Source organism: Festucalex cinctus, chromosome 2 (assembly GCF_051991245.1).
Source record: "Festucalex cinctus isolate MCC-2025b chromosome 2, RoL_Fcin_1.0, whole genome shotgun sequence".
NCBI lineage: Eukaryota > Metazoa > Chordata > Actinopteri > Syngnathiformes > Syngnathidae > Festucalex > Festucalex cinctus.
The window spans coordinates 15,064,739-15,088,150 of NC_135412.1; the positions used below are offsets into that span (position 1 = coordinate 15,064,739).

A 23,412-nucleotide genomic window follows, 5' to 3' on the forward strand; every position below is an offset into this window, starting at 1 on the left:
TAGATATTTCGTTGTTTTTTTTTGTTTGTTTGTTTTTTCTCCAACTCCCAACCCACTGATGGATTGCATTCTGTGCCCTCAGTGTAAAGCAAAGCAGTGAAAAGTCAAGTAGAGGTCATACCTTGTGGCAGCTGCAGTTGTAGTACAGGCTTCTTGCAGACTAAGAACAAAGTGATGAGTGATCCTTTGCTTTATAAAAGCGAAGGGGCCAGCCCAGTGGTTGACAAACATATTTTAATTCAAGTCAAGTGCTTTGTCAGAAGATCAAAGGTTTGGGCGAATACTCAGAACAATTGTATTCACATTTTCTGTAGAATTAGACCTAATCATATAATGGTACAAAGAATTCTGGCTGATAAGTGTCATATTATTATCATTACATTTGTCACGAGCAGTCATTTCCCCTGCCAACTGTCCTCCCTTTTGAAACCCGGGCACCAAACTAGATACTACTTGTTTACAAAATATTACAAAAATACGGTTGATTGTCTGATATGCAAGTGTTGCTTTGTATTTACCGCTCCCATTACAGAGACAGAGCTTTCATGTGTTTACATATATTATTTGTATCATTTTTATCGTCAACCTGGCTAATGTACGGATCTTGGCTGGATACATTTATCCATAAAAAAAGACAACAGTAAAATAAGAAAAGGCACTCTTATAAAACAAAATAAGAAAAAAAAATAGCCCTGTTACTGCATACAGTATATGTGTTATTTTCTTTCTCAACAGCTGAGTCATACTTGTTATTTGCTCTCCTAATTCCTTGCGTCTACAGCTCTGGGAAGAAAAAGAAGACCAATAAAAAATTTTTTTTACCTTTTTTGGTATTTTGACAATTTTTCATTTTCTGCAAGTAAAATCTTGGAATGACACTATTTGAAATTTGGGAGTTTTGTTTTCAGTAGTTAATAGAATAAAATGACATTTTTCAATCTACTCAAACATATACAGATATAATAATTGCAGTTTTGCAGTGGTCTCTTTTTTTTTTTTCCCCAGAACTGGAGTTTACATTTAAATCTTCTTAGAACCGCATGAAACTGTTGTTTCACATATATGATTATCTTGTTTAGCACCATCTAATCTACTTGCAATGTAAAAAAAACAAAAACAAAAAAAACATGTATTTGCAAGAAAACAATAACAATTATAGTCCCAAGCAGGTTTCTCGCCATGCCCCGTGTGCGTTTATCTCCTGCCATGGCCGATATAGCTGTTTTCCACACACAGCACTATGTAGGAGCTGGAACAGCTGCTGGAAGTCTGCTGGAGCAGACTGCCGCTCTGCAGCGGTGACGCCTTGCCGGTTAGCACGTGGCTACTCATGCGCCACGACTCACAGAAACCGTCAACCTGCCTCTGACCGCTGGTGACGGAACCGTGCCACAGCATCTTCTCGGGCCTGAGACAAACACGCAGACAAAGTCGAGTTCATCCATTCGGAAATTTAGCAAACGTTGGTGTCAGGTCAGTGGGTAGGCCGATATTAGAATCTGACGGTATGATAACAATGGGCAAAAATATTACGGTATCATGTTACTAAAATTACCTTTATAAAAATATTTTGGAAATAAAAAAAAAGGCTTTTTTTTTCATTGAACCTATAGACTATTTAGTACAGAAGAAACATGTATTGTTACATTTAAATAAATACATAAATAAATAAATAAATAAATAAATAAATATTAAAATTTATAAAATTAAAATTTCTTTTTATTTATTTTTTTTTGACAGTGCATATTAATCAGAGCAAAAAGGCATCTTTTTGCAATATCGTCTGGCTCCCTCCTTCCTCTGTTACTCGCCAAGAAGGAGGAAAAAAAAGTTAATTGAAGTCAATTAACTTGTGGCTCCTTGACCCAAAAGTATGTAAGGTTCACTGAATGCTAAATTGTCCATAGGTGTAAATGCTTCTGGCCATGCGTCAGTCCAGTGATTGATTACAGTACTAAACTTCATCTTCCCTTGTGACTCTGACCAGAACAAGCGGTGTTGGACACAGATCACTGATTCATTGTCAATAATCCTTATTTATGACCAAGAAAATGTAAAAGTGTTAAATTGCAATACATACCATGTGTTGTCATGGAGAACATCTTTACCATCAAAAGAGTAAATAGGAACATTCTCCTTGATAGTGCCTCCATTAAAAATCACATCCCAGTTGTCAAACAAAACCTCATCCTGATGAGACAAAACATATTTTGGCGAGGTCAACTTTTCATGTTTTAAAAAAAGCACAGACATGTTAATGATTAACTCATTCACTCCCAGCCATTTTCAGTGAAGCAACCCCCTTCGCTCTCGGCTGTTTTACTGGATTTTGACTGATTTTGCAAGGCCCACAGAATATTATGTTCTATTGCTATAAAAACTTGGAACCTACCACATGAAAAATTAGAGTCTCTTCTTTGATCAGGAAAAAAAAAGTAGGTTTCTATCTGTTTTCGTTTCGCAACAATTAGCATTAAAATATATATCTAAGTTTCAGCATTATTCACAAATCTGCTTTGAATTGTGGGGAAATCAGCTTGTTTGCAACATGACCCTGGTTGATCTCTTATACTCTGCTGCCACCTGCTGGCCGTTTTTGTAATTACTACCTTTTTTTTTTTTAACCAGTTTTCTGCCTTTGGGAGGCTGTATGAAAGACTTCTTTATGCTCTAGCATAAAAAGAAAACATTAAAACATAAATATGTCTTTTGGACACTTAATGTATCCATTCTTGGGAGTAAATGAGTTAATACACACTGAAACATACAAAGGAGCTCATCCGTAGACATTGAATATTATTATTTTTTTTGTATTTGTTGTACCTTCAAGTTGACAATTGGCATGTGGTCTCTGTCAGATTTGCGGACAATGCTTTGGAGATCTTGGAGTTTTGAGGATAAGAAGGCCCGGAATGTTCCCTTCATCCCGATGCTCTGAGCCTGAGTGAAGCACAGGAAGTCGGCACCCCGGATGCCGCGCATCGATCCGGTCTGGGGCTGGTTCAAGGCGATAAGATGGAGCTGGAGGAACCCCACAACGTGTTGTTACTCTCCAATACAATAAGAGCAGATGTAAGCGGCAGCTAACGAACCACATCTACTCTTACCGATGGACCAGATGTGTGATGGTGGACCGGATTCTGGGCCACAGGTGGTGGGGGCCTTCGATGAGGTGTTACAGCGTAGTACGGCGGGTGTTCATGAGCTGGATGGACTGCATAACGGCCATCTTGGTTATTCACCCGGTCTGTGTAACTGGGGTATCTGGGGTCCGTTGGGACTGGGTATCGTGGATCTGGCTGAGCTGTGTGCCGAGTGTCAGGGTGGTATCGGCTATCAGGAAGGTTTTGGTCTCTGCCGTCAGGGTTCGTTTGGTAAGGAGGGTACAGCTGGCCGGAGTGACGCGGGTCAGGCTGGGAAATACCGTCCGGATGAACTTGGTCTGGCCTCTCCGCTTGCCTGTGGGAGTCGTTGGAGTGGCTGTGTGGGGGGTACGGCACGACTGGTGGGGGTTCGACCGCTGCAACCTCATTAGCCTGAAAACAGTGTTTGTGGTATTTGAGAAGCTACTTTAATAAAGACTATTTCATAATATTTGTAAACCGCAGGCGCCAGGGTACTTCCGGGTTACAGAACGAGATTGACTAACGTTGACTTAAACTGAAAATGATGGCAAAAATATGTTGTGTTTGAGCTTGCACCATACAATTTACCCTGTAGGTTTAGGGGTGTTTTCCCCCCAATTTCCTGTAAAAAATTATAAATTAAACCAGCGGTAACTGTGGCTGGAGAGGATAAATGAAGCAGATATTGTATAAATGGCACTGAGAAGAACACAAGGGAACAAAACCCCCACCATTGGGTTTGAATATTTTTTTTGACATGGTTTGTATAAGAAGCTTGTCTTTGAGTAATTTATAAACCATAACGGTTAGCCTACTAGCTAATTTCAGCTCTACAGTTGGGTATCCATTTCAGCATCAAAAGAGCATGCCTGCAAAGTCAAATTATTAGCCAGTTCCTCAATGATCATGTTTTAACTATGTCTAAATGTCTTAATCAACTCACCTATTAAGATATAAATTACTGCCAGCGTTCTGTTCACTTCACACATTTAAACAATGGCTGTAGAAAAGACTATACTAAATTCCTCAGTTAAAGCTACTGTACGCAGAAAATCTAATTTTGAATCGCTACTGCCACCTGTTGATGAAAAATGAAAGTGCACAAACCTCAAATACACAATGCATCCACAGACCGAGGGCAGGAAATTCAAACCTGAATCCAGTCTAAAAACTATTGTCCAGAGGCTTTCACGGGTACCCGTTGTGAACAACGGTGTTAATTTACTAATTAGAAGATGTGTCAGTTATAAATGGTCATATAAAAAGACTATTGTAAAGATATTTTGGGCCAAATTGTTACAGAGAGCAGATTTATGCCGTTTAACCACCGTTCTCAATGGCCCTGTCTTAGTTAAAAGGCTTTGTTTACTACTGATACCAATGGAATTGCCACCCGGTAGTACGTGTGATGTCACGGTTAAACGGTCTATTTGGGAAATTGAAACATGCATGACACTCACATTATCACTTGGTAATGGAATATAGCCTCCAAGCTGAAAAAGGTCAAAAGTAACAAGTTCAACAAAATGCTGCTTTTATGGTTCTTTTTAAAGAGAAGTGCTCCTGCCTTACCTGAACTTGACGAACGCCGTCTCTGACTCGTAGGTAAAGATCTGTCCGGTCTAAGACGTAGACCAGAGAACCCTCAGGCTGTCGTCTAGCAGTGGCTGTCATGACGTCGTAAGACTGCAAAACTGTCACCTGCATGTGGAAAAAGAAAAACATTTATCGAGGCATTGCCTAAGAGCTACATGTGGGTACAGTGATACCAACATATCTTCCCAATCCACACTTGATAATTATATGAATGATGGCAAGAAGAAACAAAAAATAGTTGGCCTGCGCTCATTATGTTATAGCTGGATAGAAAAACTTCAGTAAAAATAAAAAAACACAAGACTCTTGGCTTTCTCACCCCAGAAGAGTGTCCAGGTATTCCAGGTGTTCCAGGTGGCCCAGGTGGTCCGGGAATACTGATAGCTGTTTTTCAAGATGCAAGGCGCCAAATTATCTGCACAGTGATATATTGAAAGGAACAAAATACAGTACATTTGTTATCCAACTTACTATGTGTGCCCCTGTGAGGTCCAGGGAAAGAGGGGACACCAGGGGGTCCAGGTGGCCCTGGTGGTCCAGGGCGGCCATCATAGCCTCTTCCTGGTGGACCGAGAGGCCCTTGGGGTCCAGGTGGGCCGGGAATGGAGTCCCCTCTGGGGCCCTGAAGGGACACAATATATAGATTTTTTAATGTGGATAAAATGGATGCTACTGTTTTCTCTATATTTTGATCATCTCAAATATAATACTGCAGGTATTTGAAAGCTTTGTTCCAAATTAAAAACACAGTAATTTGATCTCACTGGAGGTCCAGGGACTCCCGGCGTGCCGACTCCGCTTCCTCCGTATCGTGGGTCGTAATATCCACCACCTGGTTCTCCTTTCTCACCTTTCAAACCCGTTTCACCCCTCAATTCATTCTAGACGCAGAATCATTGTGAAATGTCCAGAGTTTATGTTGTCTGTCATATCAGTTTTGTGTTGACATACATTCAACAGCTTACCTTAAAGGCGTAAATGTCAAAGTCTAACCCGACACCTGAATCACAAACAAGATGTTCATCTTACACTTGGTCTAAAACATACGGAAGCGTAGAGCTGCCAATGTGGAGTAAACATTTTTGGCTGGCGAGTATGTTCGAACATACTCGCAAATATGTTCGAACGTACATGTAGGCTACATGCTACAAAGTTAGCATACCTTCCCATAATGCCACGGGGTATTCACAAGAGTAATACCCCATTGCATTATGGGGCGAAAAATGACAAACCTAAATCATGTATGGCAGACATAAAAAATTGTAAAATTTACAAATAAACACTGGTTTTTGTCTACTTAATTCTCTAATGAATGAGGCCCAAATGTCTAAAAAATTGTTTTTTGTTTTCACTCGTGCATGCGCTAATAATACTCTGTGGCATTATGGGAAGGTATGGTAACTGTAGCATGTAGCCTACAAGTACACGTTCAAACGTATTTGCGACTATGTTCGAATATATTTGCGAGTATGTTCAAACATACTCGCCAGCCAAAGATGTTTACTCCACATTGGCAGCTCTATGCTTCCATAAATACACAACAAGAGCATGTTTGAAGTCCAGTGCAAGCAGTGTTACCTGGTAGGCCGGGTACTCCTGGTGTTCCAGCGTCACCTTTCTCTCCTTTAGAAGCTATAACAAAAAAATGGTGAGTATAAATTGGGATACACCAGTGATTCAGACAACAACTTGATGTGTCGTCCACTCACCTTGATAATGCCTGGAATAGTCCTCATATCCCTAGAATGACAAAGGGACAACATTGAGAGCAATCCCAAAAGTTTTCATTCCCATATCACCTATTTAATGAAAACAAGACCGCTGCAGACGACTTTGAGTGTCTTGAAGAATGCTCCTACTTCAGAATTTACATTTTAACTTACTCTGGATGGTGGTCCAGGAGGTCCAGGTGGGCCCGGTGGACCTGGGGGTCCCTGCGTCAAAACGTAGCGTGGTTATTTTTGATGACAAAGTTACAGTTCTCCCAAGTCACCTTGTGAGCATCTACTCACATGGTATGTGGCGCCAGACCCGCCATCGCCTGGCTCTCCTTTTTGACCCTGAATGCCGTTTAGTCCTGGTCGACCCTGCAACATAAAACACATTCCACATAGACAGAAGGTATGAACAATAGCTCACAAAAGTGAGTACAACATTTTGTAAACATGTCTTTACTTACTAAATATTGAAATCTTTCTTTTCACGAGAGTTGCCATTTTGAATTTCTAGTGTTCAGTATGACTGTGAGAGTGATAATGCCAAATTTAACAAATCTGTTTTTCCATTCCCACCTGACACCTTGTAATGAGTCCCATGACACACGGGAGGGAAAATAATTGGGCTCAATTTGGTTATTTTCACAGCTATTATTAGTTTGAGAGAACAGCAAATAAATAGATATAATAAAATATTTACCAAAATGTGACAAAGATTGTGCTCACTTTTGTTAGATACTGTATATTGATGATAAAAATAAAGCATAAAGAAAGTAGAATAACTACTCACTGGTCTACCTGGAAGTCCATATTCTCCTTTTTGACCTTGAGGGCCATAAGGGCCCTGCATAGAAAAAAATATTATACAGGTTTATGCCACTCAAAAAGAATGCAAAGCCATTGTGTACAGAAAGTGTGCATACTGGAGGTCCAACTGGGCCCGGGGGTCCTATATCTCCCTGCAGGCAGAACACAGAGTGATATTTATATCATGTAGCCCTCTATGGATGCTTTGGTATTGAATATAAAAGAAGAACACATGATGTCATAGTTACTTGTTTCCCTGCCAGCCCCCCGAGGTACTGAGGTCGCCCATCTGGACCCATGATGACACCAGGCTCTCCTTTTTCACCCTGAACAAATCAAATGCATTTATATACAAAACGTACAGTACACACTACTCACAAAAATTTAGAGGTATTGGAGCTGAGCCTAAAATGCAATATAACTTTTACAGGTGAACTTAATTTGCTCTCTGTAAACTTTTGAGTGCACACGCCCAACGAGTCAATGTGTGAGTGCTTGAAACTTGCTATACTCGAACAAGAATCTGCTGAACACCAAAATTAGCAAAAGGTTTTTTGTCCAAGAATGGGCCAAAACATTTCCTGATGTCATAAGCGCTGGAATTTATGCTGTACACATATTAACATCATGAGACCAAGACAACACAAAACAATGGATCAACAAAACAAGGCTTTAAACAGGAAGTGATCACTGAGCTCAGAGTGTCACAGAGTGCCATCAATCATCAGGTTGCAACAGGGAGACTAGAAAAGTCACGGAGAGGCATAAAGGTGGTCCTTGGACAAGTGCTTGGAAATTTTCAGTCAAACAAATGTTGTGATTTTGCTGCTCAACTCCATGTGAGAGAACTGCAGGTTGTGCAAAAAGGACTGAAAAATTAAAGATTATAGCACATTTGAACTCCTTCACTCCCAACCATTTTCACTGAATTTTCACAACTCCTTACGTTGCCGGCTGTTTTACTGGATTTTGACTGATTTTGCAAGGCCCACAGAATATTGTGTTCAATTGCTATAAAACATGGAACCTATCAAAAGAATGATTACAGTCTCTTCTTTCATCAGAAAAAAGCATATTTCTCTCTTTTTTCATTTTTGAGCAATTAGCATTAGAATGTAATGTAGCTAAGTTTCATCATTATTCACTTGTTTTCATTACGGCCCTGGTTGATATCGTATACTCTGCTGCCACCTGCTGGCCGTATGTAATTACTATCATTTTTTTTTCACCCATTCACTGCAGTTGAGAGGCTGCATCAAAGCCTTCTGTCTGTATGCTCTAGCATAAAAAAACACATAAAGAATTGTATAAATACGACTTTGGGACACTAAATACATTTAAACTAGAACGTATTTACAATTTTTTTGGGAGCAAATGAGTTAAGGTCATCCTGAAATTGTATCTGAAAGCCCAATACTATATCTGGAACTTTTGAATTGAGGGTGGATTGTCTTACCTTAGGTGCAAACCCTGGAAGACCCGTGTCACCTTTTCCCCCCTTTGGTCCCATGGGCCCCTAAAATAAATCCAAACACATGGATTGTAGACTCATCTTTATTTTCTTAAATCTGACAAAGTCTCCTATGATTGCAGGTTAACTCACAGGAAATCCAGCTTGGCCCGGGATTCCTGCTCCCGTCTGACAGAAAGACAGAAAAAATAGGTGTGAAGGCATGTTGACCTTGTAATATTGTTTTCCGGGCAACAGCTGCATCCACTCACCTGCAACCCTTCACTCCAATAATGGCTGTCATACTACAGCAAGACATAGTTGGGTTAGTGAGTATAAAGGTGAACATACAATGAGGCAAAGGTGTGATGGTTAGTGAGGTGGGGTTAGGTGGTCCCAGGTGGGTTAATCCTGTGCTCTGACTCACATCACCAGTCGGATAAATGATTCGCCCTGGAGGTCCCGGAGGCCCTGGAGGTCCAGGTTGGCCTCCGTCACGTCCTGGCAGACCCTGTGATCATGTGAACCAACATACGCTACATTTCGATCTCTATATGTTGTTTTGAATCTGTTGCCAAGTATATCTTTGATGACTTACTTGTTCCCCCGTCTCTCCTCTATCTCCCTTCTGTCCCTGAGATCAAACACCGGAATTTGTTTTGATTTGGTATATTTTTACTCATGACTGCTAAAGCAGCTGCACAAAACAACAAATGTAATTCATCTGCCAGCTTACCAAGTTTCCAGGAAAGCCATCCAGACCTGGAATTCCAGGTTGACCTCTTGGTCCTTCTGCGCCTTTCTCGCCATTGGTTCCGGGTAAACCTGGTCTGCCCTAAAAATCCAAACAATTAACTTGTGATTGTATGACTTGCTAAGAAATGATATATAACAGCTGTATAATTGATTTGAGAAAGAAGAGAGATGACCAAATGGCTTACCGGCAGACCTGGAATACCTGGAGGACCCTGGAAAACGCAACGCAATCAACATTTAATTATGGTGTTTGTGGATGAGGCAACCGGAATCTGAAGCATGACATAAATACCTCTGGTCCTGGTGGGCCATTGATTCCTCGTGAGCCCCCATTAGTCTCAAAACCCTCCCGGTCAACCTGTGGATGAATTACCTTTTTGAGCGCACTCCAAAATGTACTCGTCACTTTTTACTTGTGCCACCTAATAGTGGTGCAGCTTTTTTTCTGATTGATGCCAGGTTACTGTAATTAATAGAAAAAAAATATTAATGATAAATTGAGAATATTGACCCTACTATACTCACAGTTCCAAAGGGGTAAGATGGCCCAGGTGGCCCTGGTCGTCCTGGAGGTCCAGGTGGGCCCATGGGACCTGGAAGCCCCGCTAGACCAGTCTGTCCTGGCGTCCCCGGAAGTCCCGGATCACCGTGAGAACCCTGGAGTATACAAGCATTATGCACATCTTGTTCGATGTGTCCTCGGGCTGTGCAATTACCGTATTTTCCGCACTATAAGGCGCACCTAAAAGCCTTCAATTTTTTCAAAAGCTGACCATGCGCCTTATAATCCAGTGCGCCTTATATATGGATCAATATTGAGCCGCAACAGGTCTCGCTGTCAAGACGCTATCGGTGACCCTGCACAATCGGTGACGCGCATGCGCAGAAGATCCCGCCATCTTAGATCGCTAGCTAATAATAATACTTTACCTCAGAGAAAATAATAAAACAGCTGTTTATTCATTTTGGGAGTGAATGAGTTGTCAGAAAGCTGGTTTGTAATCTATTAATAAAGTTTGACTGACCTATCTGACTGTTTTGTTGACATTCCCTTAAGCGCAGCACCATCTAATGGATGCATAACGTAACCCCAGCCTCAACTGTAGCGCCTTATATATGAAAAAAGTATTAAAATATGTCATTCATTGAAGGTGCGCCTTATAATGTGGCGCGCCTTATATATGGAAAAAGTTTGAAAATATGTCATACATTTAAGGTGTGCCTTATAATGGGGTGCGCCTTATAGTGCGGAAAATACGGTAATCAAAATTCAATTACAATGTCAATTATTACACTCCGCAATTACAAAATCAGCATCATCATACAAAAAGATAGTGAATAATAATTTTTGAGTTGTTTAAATTTATACATTTGCACCTTTTTAAGAGAGCCCTTTTACCTGCAAAGGTTGACCCTCCAAAAAGTAGTCCCTTTAATCCCATTGTATTATTATTATTATTTTTTTTTAACATCAAAAGACTGCAAATTTACATAACTCACCTTCTCCCCAGTTCCTCCATGCGAGTCAAGATCACCACAGTCGCCCTATGGAGACCATTTTGGAATATCTTCAGATTACGACTGAAACTGACCACGTGCGTGTCGTTTTAATCTAACCTTCTCTCCTCTGGGCCCAGGTTGACCTGGGAGACCACGAAGTCCAGGAGAACCCTAAAAGAGCACATGGGATAAAAACAGCTGGAAAAAGTAGAGCTCAACACATCTGTCAAGATATCCTAAATTGATTCTGGGTTAAAGCACAGGTAGATACACACAGGTAGACCCGGTGCTCCGTGCCTTCCAGGTGGTCCAGGAGGTCCAAAGGCAACTGGACCATTGGACCCAAGTGCAATTGATGTACCAGGGACCCCAGGTGGGCCTGGAGGGCCCGGTGGGCCTTGTGGACCGACAAGACCCTGAATAACAAACAACAAGATGATTAAAAGAACAGGATTGTTGGTGTACAAGCCTGGTACAAACTGGCTAGTGTAGGTGTCAGCAAACTTTACTGTCAAAAGAGCCATTTTAGGCCAAATAAATAAAAAATCTGTCTGGAGTTGCAGAACATTGTGATGAATGAAACAGCATGGTAGTGTTTGTTAGTCTAACATACTGATCGAGGGTCCAAGTGCTAACTAGAGTTGCACTATAACAGAAAAATATGCAGCATCCAATACTTTGAGATTTTTTATTTTTTTAATTATATTTTTAAAATTACTATTATTTCATACATTTTTAGAACTTTTCCCCCTTTTTGTCAAATTCTGACAATTTTTTGCAATTTTGTGGACATATGGTAATTTTCTGCCTTTCTTTTTTCCCTTTTTGGACACTTTACGCTTTTTGCCATTTACGGCTATTTCTTTTTCCGGCCTTTTCTTAAATCAATTTTTTCTGACTTTTTTGGGAATTTAGTGGACATTTTATGGTAATTTGGGGATTTTTACTTTTGTTTTTGGTCATTTTTTTTGTTACTTTTTAAACATTTCCTTTTCGGCATTTTTTTTTTAAATCAATTTTTTTTCTGACTTTTTTGGCAATTTTGTGGACATTTTATGGTAATTATCTGTAATTTCTTCTTTTGTTTTTGAACATTTTATAATTACTTTTTAAATCTTTTCTGTTTTTGCTTAAAAAAACGTTTTCTGACTTCTTTTTGGCAATTCAGTATACATTTTATGTTTTATGGTAATTTTCTGGATTTCTTCTTTTGTTTTTGGACATTTTTTTTCCTGCCTTTTAAAAAAAAAAATATTTTTGGCAATTTAATGGACACTTTACAGTAATTTTCTGCTTTTCTTGTTCCTTTTTTGGACACATATGGTATTTTTATTTAATTTACATTTTTAGGTAACTTTAGAAACTACAGTAATTTATCTTATTTATCTATTTATCATTTGTCTCTCTTTCTGACAACTCACAAAACTGGACCATTTTTTAATATTTAATTTTTTTTATCCACATCATTAATCCATTTAAATAATATTTTATCTAAAAATACAAATAAATATGTAAAAAATTATTCATTTCTACTGCCACAGAAGAGAGACTAAAGAGCCGCATGGGTTAGTGTTCTGTGCCCTGAGTTTGACAATGTCTGTGCATGCATACCCGGATCTTCTCCCATTCTGGGTATCCTGAGCCCTCCATGTCAACAAATGTCTGTGGAAGAACACAATCAAATATAGCAAAGTGGTTGTGATGATGAAATGTGTCTGAGAAATGTTCATACCGGATGATTTCCGGTCCCTGGTCCAGGAGGTCCTGGAAGTCCTGGAGGACCCCTGGGTCCAGGTTGTCCATCACCCATGTCACCCTGAAGTACAGAGGTCAAAAAGTCAATGTTGTGTGATAAAAGAAAAGTTTAACGATAATTCAAAGGTAACGGAACCTTTTCCCCTTTAGCACCAGAAATTCCAGGTGTTCCTGGGAAACCTTGCGGCCCTGGAGGACCCTAAAAACAGACGCATGAAACACATTAATCTGCCAATGTGTTTTTCCAGACATTGACTGAAATATACTGTCCTCACTTACAGTTTTTCCATCCTCTCCCGGGTCCCCCTGGAACATCATTTACAATCAATGAGTTTGAGTTGCATTATTTATGAAGTAAATAACACTGAAATTCATCATATTTCTGAAATTCTCTCACAGGCTCCCCATCAGCTCCCGGCGGACCAGGCAATCCATCTCGGCCCGGAGATCCAGGGGATCCGGCCGCATGGTGTATTAAAGACCCATCCCCGGTACGGACTACCTCGGCTGCAGATCCAGGGGGTCCTGGGGGACCTGGGGGCCCCTGCGCACCGTGCTCTCCTTTACTTCCAAAGGCTGTACTACCCTGGTGATGAGGATTATATTCAGATATGTTACATCACTTTTCTTTTTCTGGGAACATAATGCAAAATTCACAGACCTTATCTCCCTTTTCTCCCTAAAAAGACACATAGTTTGATATGGTTATAATAATGGAAAAGTGCATAAGATAATAAATGTACATAATGTGATATTCTACCTTCTGTCCGCCACTTCCAGCTTGTGAGGAGAAGCCAGGGTCCCCCTTCGGCCCTGCATGGCCTCTGTCCCCTCGGATGCCTTTCTCTCCTCTGTCACCTTTCTCTCCTTTAGCCCCAGTTAAACCTGAAAGTTGAGTGACAATGAGCACTATTATGCATACATATTGATATATTTGATACCACTTTCTTTTCCAGAACGATACCAGTGCGGGTATTCACCCATACCTGTTATCGGTACTCACCTATCCCTACATATCATGCATATCAACAGCCTCAGCTACTGTACCTATTAGGGTGTGTCGTTATACATTACTGTCAATATTATCAGCTTTGCACATATTTTGCTAAAATTACCAAAGTAATTAGACTCGTTTTTTGTTTTTTTTAACTTACCACATAACTTAATGTTTCAATAAGATTTATCATATATTCCTTTTAATTCCCTATCATAGCATTTGTTTTTACTTTGATAGTTGTTTCTACCTTATTAATACAAGTGTATATGTCTGAATATTGCTTGTTTTGTTTTTTAAATTTCGTTAGTTTTAATTAGTTTTCAGGGTGGTTCTGTTATTTTTTATTTTTTATCAGTTTTAGTTATTTAATAAATGCTTTGTATTAGTTTAGTTAGTTTCAGTGTTAGTTTTAGTTTTAAAAAATGTGTATTACTTGTGCGCAATATTTAAAAAACACCATGGGAGCAACGTCTTCTTAAGGTACTGTTTTATTGGCTGCTGATAGATGATGTCACTTCTGTGTGACACACATTCAAACGTCCTTATTCCGGTTAATATCAAAATAAATCTATTTAAAATCATCCCCAAAGGTTCATGCATTGAATTAATTACCAAACACGACAACAAAGGACATTTTTGCTATAATTATAGTTAGTTTTAGTTAGTTTTGTAAACATAAAATGTGGTTTCAGTTAGTTTTCGTTTTTTAAAAAGCATTTTCGCCTTTATTTTATTTCGTTAATGAAATTGTTTATTGTGGGTTTTTTTTATTTTAGTTTTTACATTAGTTTTAGTTAACTAAAATAACCTTGCTATTGTGACAATTGAATTTTATGGAATTAATCAAGCATCTATCACTATCTATGAGGTAAACTGTCAGGATGATATGAGAGAGAGAGACTTTATCCATTGAATCCTTTAGTAGTGTTATATTATCAATAATTATTACCTTGTCAATAATACAAAACAATTGTCATATAACTGAGTGATGTCTCTCAAAACCTCAGCCCTTAAATAATGGAAGTAATCTCAACAGGGGGAGCCATTTCACCATTCATCTGTTTTGCAAGAATAACGATCAAGCTGAAGTTACCTGTTTCTTTAACTCTGCTTCCTTTTGAGGCTATCAGTGGAGGCTCGGGCACTGGCCTAAAGGATGCAGGAGTGGTCTGGTGGTAGAATACGATGCAATCAAAACTTACAACTCCGCCACTATCTTACGCACTGTGCATCAAATAACAAAGGTAGATTTAAAAACAAAATCGTTCACCGGGCTGACTGACCTTCACTCTGCCTCCTGTCTGCGTCCTGCTGACTTCACCGCTGCCAAAGTCGCCAGAGGCCTGAGAGACAAGCATGTGGCGTGTGAGTGTTCAGACATCAGGTCTCACCGGGAGGGGGGGAAACGCTTGGAATACTCACAGCGTCAGAGTCGTCGTCAATGTCGTCACACAAGCGCTCGGCTGCCCGAGAGTTTCCCACCAGCCTCAGTTCAGCAATTTCTCCCTAAAGACATTCAAGCGGACGTGTCAGCGAAAGGTCAGGGATCATGCATAGAGCTATGAAAAATAAACATGTGGAAAGGGGGGAAAGGAGGAGGGGAATTACTGTGTTATCTAAAGCACATTTTTAGATGTTTAATTTAAAAAAAATGGCAGTTCCAATTTCACTGAATGCAAGCTCCCACTCCCCTCAAGCCGAATTAAAAACAATCATTTCACTAAAAGGCACATTTTCATCCATCCATCCATCCATGCATCCATCTTCACTTTAAACCAAAGGCTTTTGTATTATGTCATCTCTAGATCCTTTGTGGCTCTTTTTACTGGAAGGATGGTCAACTATTTTACAGACTGCTTTTGTATATTGGAAGTAAACAGACAAAAGGATGGCGGGGGTAAAGACAAACAAAATGAAGTAGAATGGAAGGATTGGAAGAAGGAAGTTAGAAAGGAAGCAGTGATGCCTTGGAAGCGGGGACAACAAGATGATCAAGCGTCAACATGCCTCCCTCACAGTTCTGGGTTCCAGTGCCCCGCTTGGGTAGAAAGAACGTCATGAGTAATAGGAGAAGGAAAAAGAAGGAAGAAGGTAGGTCAGGTGGGAAATAAAGGAATCAATAAAAGGAAAAAATACAAGTGAAAAAGACGGATATAAGAAAAAAGTAAAACAAACAAAAAAACAAAAAAACAAAACAATATGATAGTCTACGTCAAGAGGGGCTAGCAAGAACTCGCTCGAGCAGCTAACACGAGTGGCTAGCAAAAACTAGCTGGAGCGGCTAACAGCAGCTAGTGGGAGAAACTAGCAAAAGCTAGCGAGAGCAAAGCAGAGGGAGACAAGCTACGGAAGCTCGAGTCACGGGACTCAACGACGACCACTTGTATGCCCCAGCTGTTGAAGGTAAGCGCCGGTCGACCCAAGGGGTCTGAAATGAGCTGCAACGACCACCAGAGGTTAACTACGTTCGTGAAGTTCTTTTCCTTCAGGTATCTTTAGCAGAAAAATGGCGGCGAAACCTTCCTCCTGCTAGGCGTTGTGTGACCTATGTAATATTAATTAGTGATTGTATAAAAAACAAATATGTTGATGTGATAAAACGTTTTTGTTTTTTTTAGCATATTATAGAAATTAATAGTGTATTTTTTTTTAACATGAATGAATTCACCACTTGATGGCGCTAAATAATACACACTGTCCCTATAAAGAAAAAATAGAACCAATGAGGAAATCATCATAGACTTGTAGCTCCATAACACGCTTCATGAACATGTGAAATGTGGCCTGCTAACCTCAAACTTGTCGTCGTCGGCCCCCCCAGCCTGAGCAACAAAGATCCCGGCCCCTGTGTCAAGGTCCATAGGGTCCGGGGAACGCTCAAACTTCACCACCCGTGGCACCGCCTCACAGTCGTGGTAGAAGGTCACCTGCTCCTCATAGACAGACAACGAAAAACGGGTCCATTTGCCCACCAGGCTCGGCACATCGAAGCTGGCAGCCTCGTACGACGCCTCCGAATCGGGCTCGGTGTAGAAGAACTGCACCATCTGGCGGCCCGACTGCACGGCGCTGAGCTTGACGGCCACATACATAAGCCTCTGGGGCCCGTCGGTGATGGAGAAGAGGACGGAGGAGGCCGAAGTAGATGGCTTGATGTGAAAGAGAAGGGAGAAGTGGCGGTAGAACGGGTTGGGAACATGGGCCAGAGCCGGCTGGCCCGAGACGGCAGCAGAGGTGAAGACGTAGGCCGGGGCGCCGCCTGGCCCGATGACCCGACCGATTTCATCGGGAGGCGGATCTCCGATCAGCTGGACCAGAGACAAACTGCTCTGCTCTGCAGGGAAAGAGGAGAGAGACGAAGTTAGAACCTTACAGTGATGTCATATTGTAGGAATAATTGTAAATGTAAGTTATCATACATTTGCTGCAGTGAAGAATTGCTTCTGCTTGCAATGAAGAATGCTTTGCTCTGCTCCACACACGTTCACATAGCCTAGCTATATGTTATCATAACAGAAGATGACTAAAGAAGCACAAGAACCAGAACTAATGCCGCAGAATGGTTAGAGCCAGTCTGCTGAGGCCGCCTGTTTTCTGTTAATAAATGATTGCAAACTTGACCACACGTACTCTGCAATCTTCCACTCACATGGACACCATCAGACAAACAAGTACCCTGTGTTCCAACTATGTTTTGCACTTGCATTATTAGGGTTGGAACACCTATGTAGCTAGGGGTGTGAAATCCAAATAAAAAGAGAGGGTGAGGAGGGGATTTTTTCAGAGACCAGTCGTAAATTGTGTCAGCCGGCTCATCTCCTCTCTCCTCGCGAGCTTTGAACAGAGTGTCTTCTCTCCTTTTTGTTGTGTTGTAATAAATGTCAAACAGGTAAACCTGACACATATCCACAACCCTAAGCCACATATGTGTAATATGTGTCAAACTCAAATCCTGGGGGCTACATATGGCCTCTTATATCATTTTAAGAGGCCCAACACAACAACACTCTCTCAGATAATCACGCATGCAATGGCATTAAAGTTTTGTCTTCAGTCATTCTCAATCCTGACTGCATTTTTATCCATTTATTTATTTACTCCACAAACGTGCAACAAACATCAACAAGTGTGTGGTCCAAAATTACTGGCACAGATTTACCGGAAAAGTGCTGATATTACAGTTCCCATAGAACAAAATTGACTTGTGGCCAACAAGTCAAAGTCTCGCATCACAAGGGAAGGAAGATTTTGGCCCAGCAGATGCTTTCATTGGGGAGTGGGGAAAGTCTGCCTTTTTGGCAGATTCATGAGAGAAACTGAAAAGTGAATTCTGTGCATTAAGGGGCCAAAGAGGTCAACAGTTTCCAAATGATGTACGAGCATCTTGTGTTCAGTCACAGGGGGAATCCATAACTCAGATGAGGAAATAAATTGGGGGCAAACTCGACATGACATTTTCAATAGTGAGGAGTCAAGTAAATATTGAGCACCAACTGCAGAGTGGCGGAATGGCGTTCAAACAAACGTTGTGTGTTTTCACACACTCATCGCATCTCTCGTGCAGACTATTGTCCAGCTGGATCAGGAACAACACATGTAGGGTGGTCCGCTCCCACTTGGCAGCACCTGCTTTCCTGCTTTGGGTTCCTGTGGTGCTGACAGCTCCCGCAGCTGCCGACAGAACTGTTCTGAATGAATGAATGAACGTTTGACTACCGCTTCAACAGCTTGCATTTAAGGGTGGTGAAAGTTTAATGTCCGTGCACATCTGGAAGTGGTCCAGGGCACCGCTTGCCTCAGAGGCCAGAGCATCAGGGACCTGCATGTCTGTGCGTTATTGATTGTGCAACACAAGACCACATCTTTCTTCATCTGTCATTGTTAGGGTTTGCAATATCTTCTTCTTTTAAACAAAGGTCAACTTGTGTTACTCACTGGGGGTAAGTTACTGTACACTGTAAATTGATTTTGTAACTTGAGTGTTTAGGAACCTGAACCATAGAGCATTAATGATGACAGCAGCAGACTTGGACAAGTAAGATATCCTTCATGGCTTTATTTAATTATCAATTTTTATGTTGCTTTACACATACACTACACATTATCAGTTCAGTCCTGCAGGAAATTTGTGTCCAATGATTTTTTTTCTTCACCGTATTCAGTGATTTGTTTCTAAATCATTATATGTTCAATAATTGCTGGTTTTCTTGATTTTGGGGGGCATCAGTTACTTCTAATTATTAGACTAATTTCTACTACTACAATATGTGGTTACTGGTTAGCTATGCTAGTTTGCTGTAGCTATCCTCCAGGAAAAAAAAAAAAATTGTCCAATCATGTTTATTTTGATATTCCCCAATCTTTATGAAGTAACTGGAATACTGCAAAATAATTTTTTGAGAGAGCGAAAAAAAAGGTTTTATTTTTAAGCTATGATGTGTCCACTACAGAGGACATTTTTTAAAACTTAAATGCTGGGCTCAAATACAGTTAAAATAATTCAAACAATACTTTAATGTGTTCTTAAGAGTCTTAGAGAAAACATACTATCAACATTTAAATCCTAAATTTGTTCAATAAAAAGTGTTATACATTTACTTTTCCTCTTCCCTAAAAAGTGCTTGCACTGAGGGAAGCCATTTTCTTTTATGATACAACCAAAGGTAGAAAAGCCCCACCCCTACACATTGGGTTTCATTGGAAAGCTCTGAATGTCCTCTATAGAACACAAAAGGAGTTAATTCAATCGTATGCACTGGGTGGGAGATATTCAAGTGCATAAAAAGGTCCACTACAGAGGACAAATTTGAATTGCTGGTAGTCAGGAGGTAACGCCTACATGCAGAAAATGCATCTTTTTGTGACGATTTACAGAACACCTTTTTGTTGTTAATTTAATTTGTAGTTATGTATTTTGTGTTATACAGGCATGGGTATAAAACACAAAAGCATTGTTAGCTAGCATTAGCATGTGCTCAAAAAATGTCTGCCATTTAATGTGAGCCACAGTGTTGAATAAATAGTTTGCTAAGTGGAATTACACACCAACACGACACCAAGTGCTGCCGGTCTGCGGCATCCTGAGAACTGTTATCTGGCGAGCTAGCTAGTCACTAGCACTTAAACGTGATGACTTGGTGGGATATATTCCAGTCACCGGAGGATTTATAGTAGATATTTATTTTTGGGGCCCAAACATACAGAATGTGTATGCATAAGAAAGATGCTAGACATATGAACATCCCGCTACTTGATTGACAGCTCATGGTGTGGTTTCAGCGCATTAAGCAGATTTTGAGAGCTGAGAGAAAGACTTGATTTGTCATGATTTTGAAGCCTCATTTGTGATTACTTTTTCATTTATTTGGGAATATACGGTAAAATTAATAAAACGTGTACTTTTTTTTATTTTTTATTTTTTTACTTAAGTTAAAAAAAAATAAAAAAAAATAAATAAAAAAAATTCCGAACTTCTTTACGCACTGTGAGACCATTTGCCACCTCTGGTGTTACTGGTAGCAGCCATCAAGATTGAATAAGGCTCCTCACATGACAGATGGAAGCTGGTATGACATGCACAAATGGCAAATCATCACAGCATACTCCCAGATGTTCCCTGCTGGCTTCTTGCCTCGAAACAACCACACAGTGTATATTTCCCAGCTAACAAAGTGACCTCATGCTCCTGCAGATGATATGAGGACCAAGCTTCAGTTATTCGGCGCCTGTGCAACAACTGGCAGCAGCGCAGGGAGATGGATGGATAGGCAGATGGAGGCGGAAGAAGGAAATGCTTGTCAGATGTGCATGGGAAAGCGGACCGCAGGGGACCTGAAGCGCACACGATCCAATATGGCTGACTGTGGAACTAATGCGTTTCAGCAGGGCAAAGGAAATGAACTCCAAGAAATGTTTTATTACACTCCCACAAACACAACCTATCTTATCAGCTTGATCCCCAAATGAGAGGAGGCAGATGAAGCAAGCAATGGACATTAGACATACATGAACAGCTAATGTTTTGTTAAGCAGGCTGACCCACATTAACACGCCTCCAGGGACCAAATCAACTGGATTTGGCTCGTCTTGGGGGGATTGTCTACCAGCTGTGACATCCATCAGATGCTCATTCATGTTTGAATAACTTGAGAGAAAATTAAAATCGACTGATGGAGGATCAGTGAGATCAGACGAGCAAGATTTGAACACAGCTTCTCTTTCTACTCCAAGCATAAATACACTTGCATGAGACTACTCACTCCTCAATACAAGGAATATTTTATATGCAAAATATCCAAATAGCCTACAAGATTAGTGATCATTAAAAAGGCTCAAAAAGTCATTTGAATGTGAACTTGTGCATATTTTTGGAATTGGCACACTATATAACAAGGGTGATTTCCCAGTGACATAAAAGTCTCTTTCACACTCCCACTGACTGCTCCTTTTCTTCTTCTTTAATTACGACAAGACGAGTTACTGGTTTGGCATGGGTGTGCAACTGGCTGTGATCTTTGCACCTCTAGTGGGCCCTTTAGCAGGCCCCGTCTCATCCCAATCACAAAGATCCCTTGTTACAAGCCTTGACGATGTCACCCTCCCTCTCACACAGAGGACACGTTTCCCCACCCACAAATGCCATCATAAATGCCACCCGCTGCCACCCCTCCCATCACAGATGCCCCAATTGTTCCCTTTTTTTGTGTCAGACTATGGCTAAAATCTGCTTGTCTGTAAAGATCCACACAATGATTAAAAAGTGGAGGAACAAAATGTCGTGGAAAGTCGAACCATTCAGTTTTGCGACAGGTGGCCTACTTGGTGACCAAGCAACCAAGCAATTGTGGTGGAGTCCTTATAGAAATATACAGAAAAGTGTTCTTCAAATGTACAACTTGCTTTAAGGCACTGGCTTAAAAGTACATTTTTAGAAATCCAAAGTGGGCTGGTGTGGCGAACATGCAACAATGACGACTGCATGCAGCAGCAGTGACGCCTTTATTCAACAACACAAAGCTGTGAATGAGTAAGCCTGCAAATATACACTACTCACAAAATGTTTGGAATATTCGGCTTGCTGGGTAACCCTAAAATGCACTTTAACTTTTACCCTGCTAAATTTATTTGACCTTCTCTAAACTTTACAACTGTTCAATGTTTCACAAGTCTCGACATAAGTCTTTGTGGAGCGGTTTTGCTAAGCAATTACTTCATTTGAGAAGGAACTTTCTAATTTTGAGGAGCAATTTTGGGCAGGTTAACCCCACACATCTGAAGCTATACGTTTTTGTTTTTATAAAAATACAACAATATAACAAATGAATTGGTTTTCATATGTTTTATGTATTAAAAAAAAGTTTCATTGCATAAATTCACATCACTGGCAGAAAAATTTCAGTTTGAACTTAGTAGTTTTGCACAAATTATTTTCTGGTTTCTGTCCTGTTAGATGTGTGGTGTAGTAAATACGATTTTTTTTAATTGTCTACTACTTTACTGTTCAAACTTGTATACTCTCCACTTAAATGCGGTTAAAGCCAGACTTGTGCAAAAAGTGTACTTGATCACCCAAGTATTTAATTCCAATATTTCACGTTTAGATCTCAATCTTAGCTTAGCCTAGCAATTAGCATCAATTCTTCATCTTTACTCATCATCCCTTCATGACAATATTTGTCAGAACTGTAACTTATTCTCTGCCTTGGTGGCGATGACAACCGACTTAGGAGCGACTCATGTTAGGCCGCCCTAGTAGCTAGCTGAAGCTCATTGCTAGCTAGCTAGCTGTTGCATCTTAAGTAGTAGCTATAGTACCAAGTTTGACTCAATCTCCCCCTACCCGTACGTATGACCAGCCCGTAAAAACTTTTTGGGACGGTCTCGCTGGATCAATGATCAGAAAAAATAAAATATAATCTGTGATTCTCTTTTTTGCTGTTCTTTGTGCTTTGATGAGGCACAAAATGCTAATGTTGATTTGCAAACTGCAATGCGAAACCACTTATTACGAACATTAATATATATATATATATATATATTATTATTATTATTATTTATTTTTTTTGCAGAACTTTCTGTTCTCTAACAATGAGTTGAAAATGTACTAATGGTGTTTGATCATCCAGGAATCATTAAGTGCTGTTCACATTTTGACTTCATGAGAATAAGATCTCACCAAATAATCGATCGCCATTTCGAGGCTTCAAACAGGAAGTGGCCACTGAGCTTAGCATGTCACTGAATATTGTCAGCAGGTTGCAAATGGATAGAGAAAAAACTGGGAATAGAAATAAATAGAAAGGTCTCATGAAATAAAGCTTCTAGGTATCATTATTGATGAACATTTAACATAGAAAGCACATATAGAACATGTCATATCGAAGGTATTCCAAACCATAGCCATTTTACACAAAGTTAAAGAATCAACGGAAAAGAGTGCCTTGTTGTTCTATAATGCATTGATTGTTCCATACTTGACCTATTGCATTGAAATGTGGGGGTATGTAGCCAAAACCTACACTGAAACCATCTTTCTTTTACAGAAACGTGCTATTCGTGTCGTTTTTGGTTGTGGATACAGAGACAACACTAATCCAATATTTAACTTTAATATTTAAAGCGTTTTGACTGATTGTTGTTATCTATTTTGTGTTATTTTGTTGTGTTGATTAGGGGCAGATATCACAAGTTTTACTTCTCTCTGTACCCTTT

The 23,412-nt window shown here is 40.2% G+C and overlaps 1 protein-coding gene across 3 annotated transcripts in view; it reads right to left on the reverse strand.

Moving 5' to 3' along the window:
* Positions 1 to 216: 216 nt before the first annotated feature.
* Positions 217 to 23,412, reverse strand: part of LOC144013841 (uncharacterized) — a 33,022-nt gene continuing 9,826 nt past the window's right edge. For 2 of the 3 annotated variants that reach the window (XM_077513108.1, XM_077513107.1), the window contains 40 exons: positions 16,494 to 17,035; positions 15,124 to 15,207; positions 14,985 to 15,044; positions 14,795 to 14,870; positions 13,465 to 13,589; positions 13,366 to 13,383; positions 13,102 to 13,290; positions 12,984 to 13,010; positions 12,841 to 12,903; positions 12,682 to 12,765; positions 12,561 to 12,611; positions 11,225 to 11,365; positions 11,067 to 11,120; positions 10,950 to 10,994; positions 9,975 to 10,106; positions 9,742 to 9,807; positions 9,635 to 9,661; positions 9,430 to 9,528; positions 9,292 to 9,327; positions 9,121 to 9,204; positions 8,966 to 8,998; positions 8,847 to 8,882; positions 8,700 to 8,759; positions 7,492 to 7,569; positions 7,360 to 7,395; positions 7,227 to 7,280; positions 6,734 to 6,808; positions 6,605 to 6,655; positions 6,431 to 6,461; positions 6,300 to 6,353; positions 5,687 to 5,721; positions 5,486 to 5,602; positions 5,193 to 5,343; positions 5,041 to 5,105; positions 4,698 to 4,826; positions 4,586 to 4,618; positions 3,108 to 3,536; positions 2,824 to 3,021; positions 2,081 to 2,190; positions 217 to 1,408 (listed from right to left, as the gene is read on the reverse strand). In XM_077513108.1, the coding sequence (XP_077369234.1) occupies positions 1,195 to 1,408; positions 2,081 to 2,190; positions 2,824 to 3,021; positions 3,108 to 3,536; positions 4,586 to 4,618; positions 4,698 to 4,826; positions 5,041 to 5,105; positions 5,193 to 5,343; positions 5,486 to 5,602; positions 5,687 to 5,721; positions 6,300 to 6,353; positions 6,431 to 6,461; positions 6,605 to 6,655; positions 6,734 to 6,808; positions 7,227 to 7,280; positions 7,360 to 7,395; positions 7,492 to 7,569; positions 8,700 to 8,759; positions 8,847 to 8,882; positions 8,966 to 8,998; positions 9,121 to 9,204; positions 9,292 to 9,327; positions 9,430 to 9,528; positions 9,635 to 9,661; positions 9,742 to 9,807; positions 9,975 to 10,106; positions 10,950 to 10,994; positions 11,067 to 11,120; positions 11,225 to 11,365; positions 12,561 to 12,611; positions 12,682 to 12,765; positions 12,841 to 12,903; positions 12,984 to 13,010; positions 13,102 to 13,290; positions 13,366 to 13,383; positions 13,465 to 13,589; positions 14,795 to 14,870; positions 14,985 to 15,044; positions 15,124 to 15,207; positions 16,494 to 17,035 (3,992 nt within the window). In that variant the 3' untranslated portion in view covers positions 217 to 1,194. The remainder of the gene's footprint in view (positions 1,409 to 2,080; positions 2,191 to 2,823; positions 3,022 to 3,107; positions 3,537 to 4,585; positions 4,619 to 4,697; positions 4,827 to 5,040; positions 5,106 to 5,192; positions 5,344 to 5,485; positions 5,603 to 5,686; positions 5,722 to 6,299; positions 6,354 to 6,430; positions 6,462 to 6,604; positions 6,656 to 6,733; positions 6,809 to 7,226; positions 7,281 to 7,359; positions 7,396 to 7,491; positions 7,570 to 8,699; positions 8,760 to 8,846; positions 8,883 to 8,965; positions 8,999 to 9,120; positions 9,205 to 9,291; positions 9,328 to 9,429; positions 9,529 to 9,634; positions 9,662 to 9,741; positions 9,808 to 9,974; positions 10,107 to 10,949; positions 10,995 to 11,066; positions 11,121 to 11,224; positions 11,366 to 12,560; positions 12,612 to 12,681; positions 12,766 to 12,840; positions 12,904 to 12,983; positions 13,011 to 13,101; positions 13,291 to 13,365; positions 13,384 to 13,464; positions 13,590 to 14,794; positions 14,871 to 14,984; positions 15,045 to 15,123; positions 15,208 to 16,493; positions 17,036 to 23,412) is intronic. The other variant, XM_077513109.1, reaches the window with a different exon arrangement.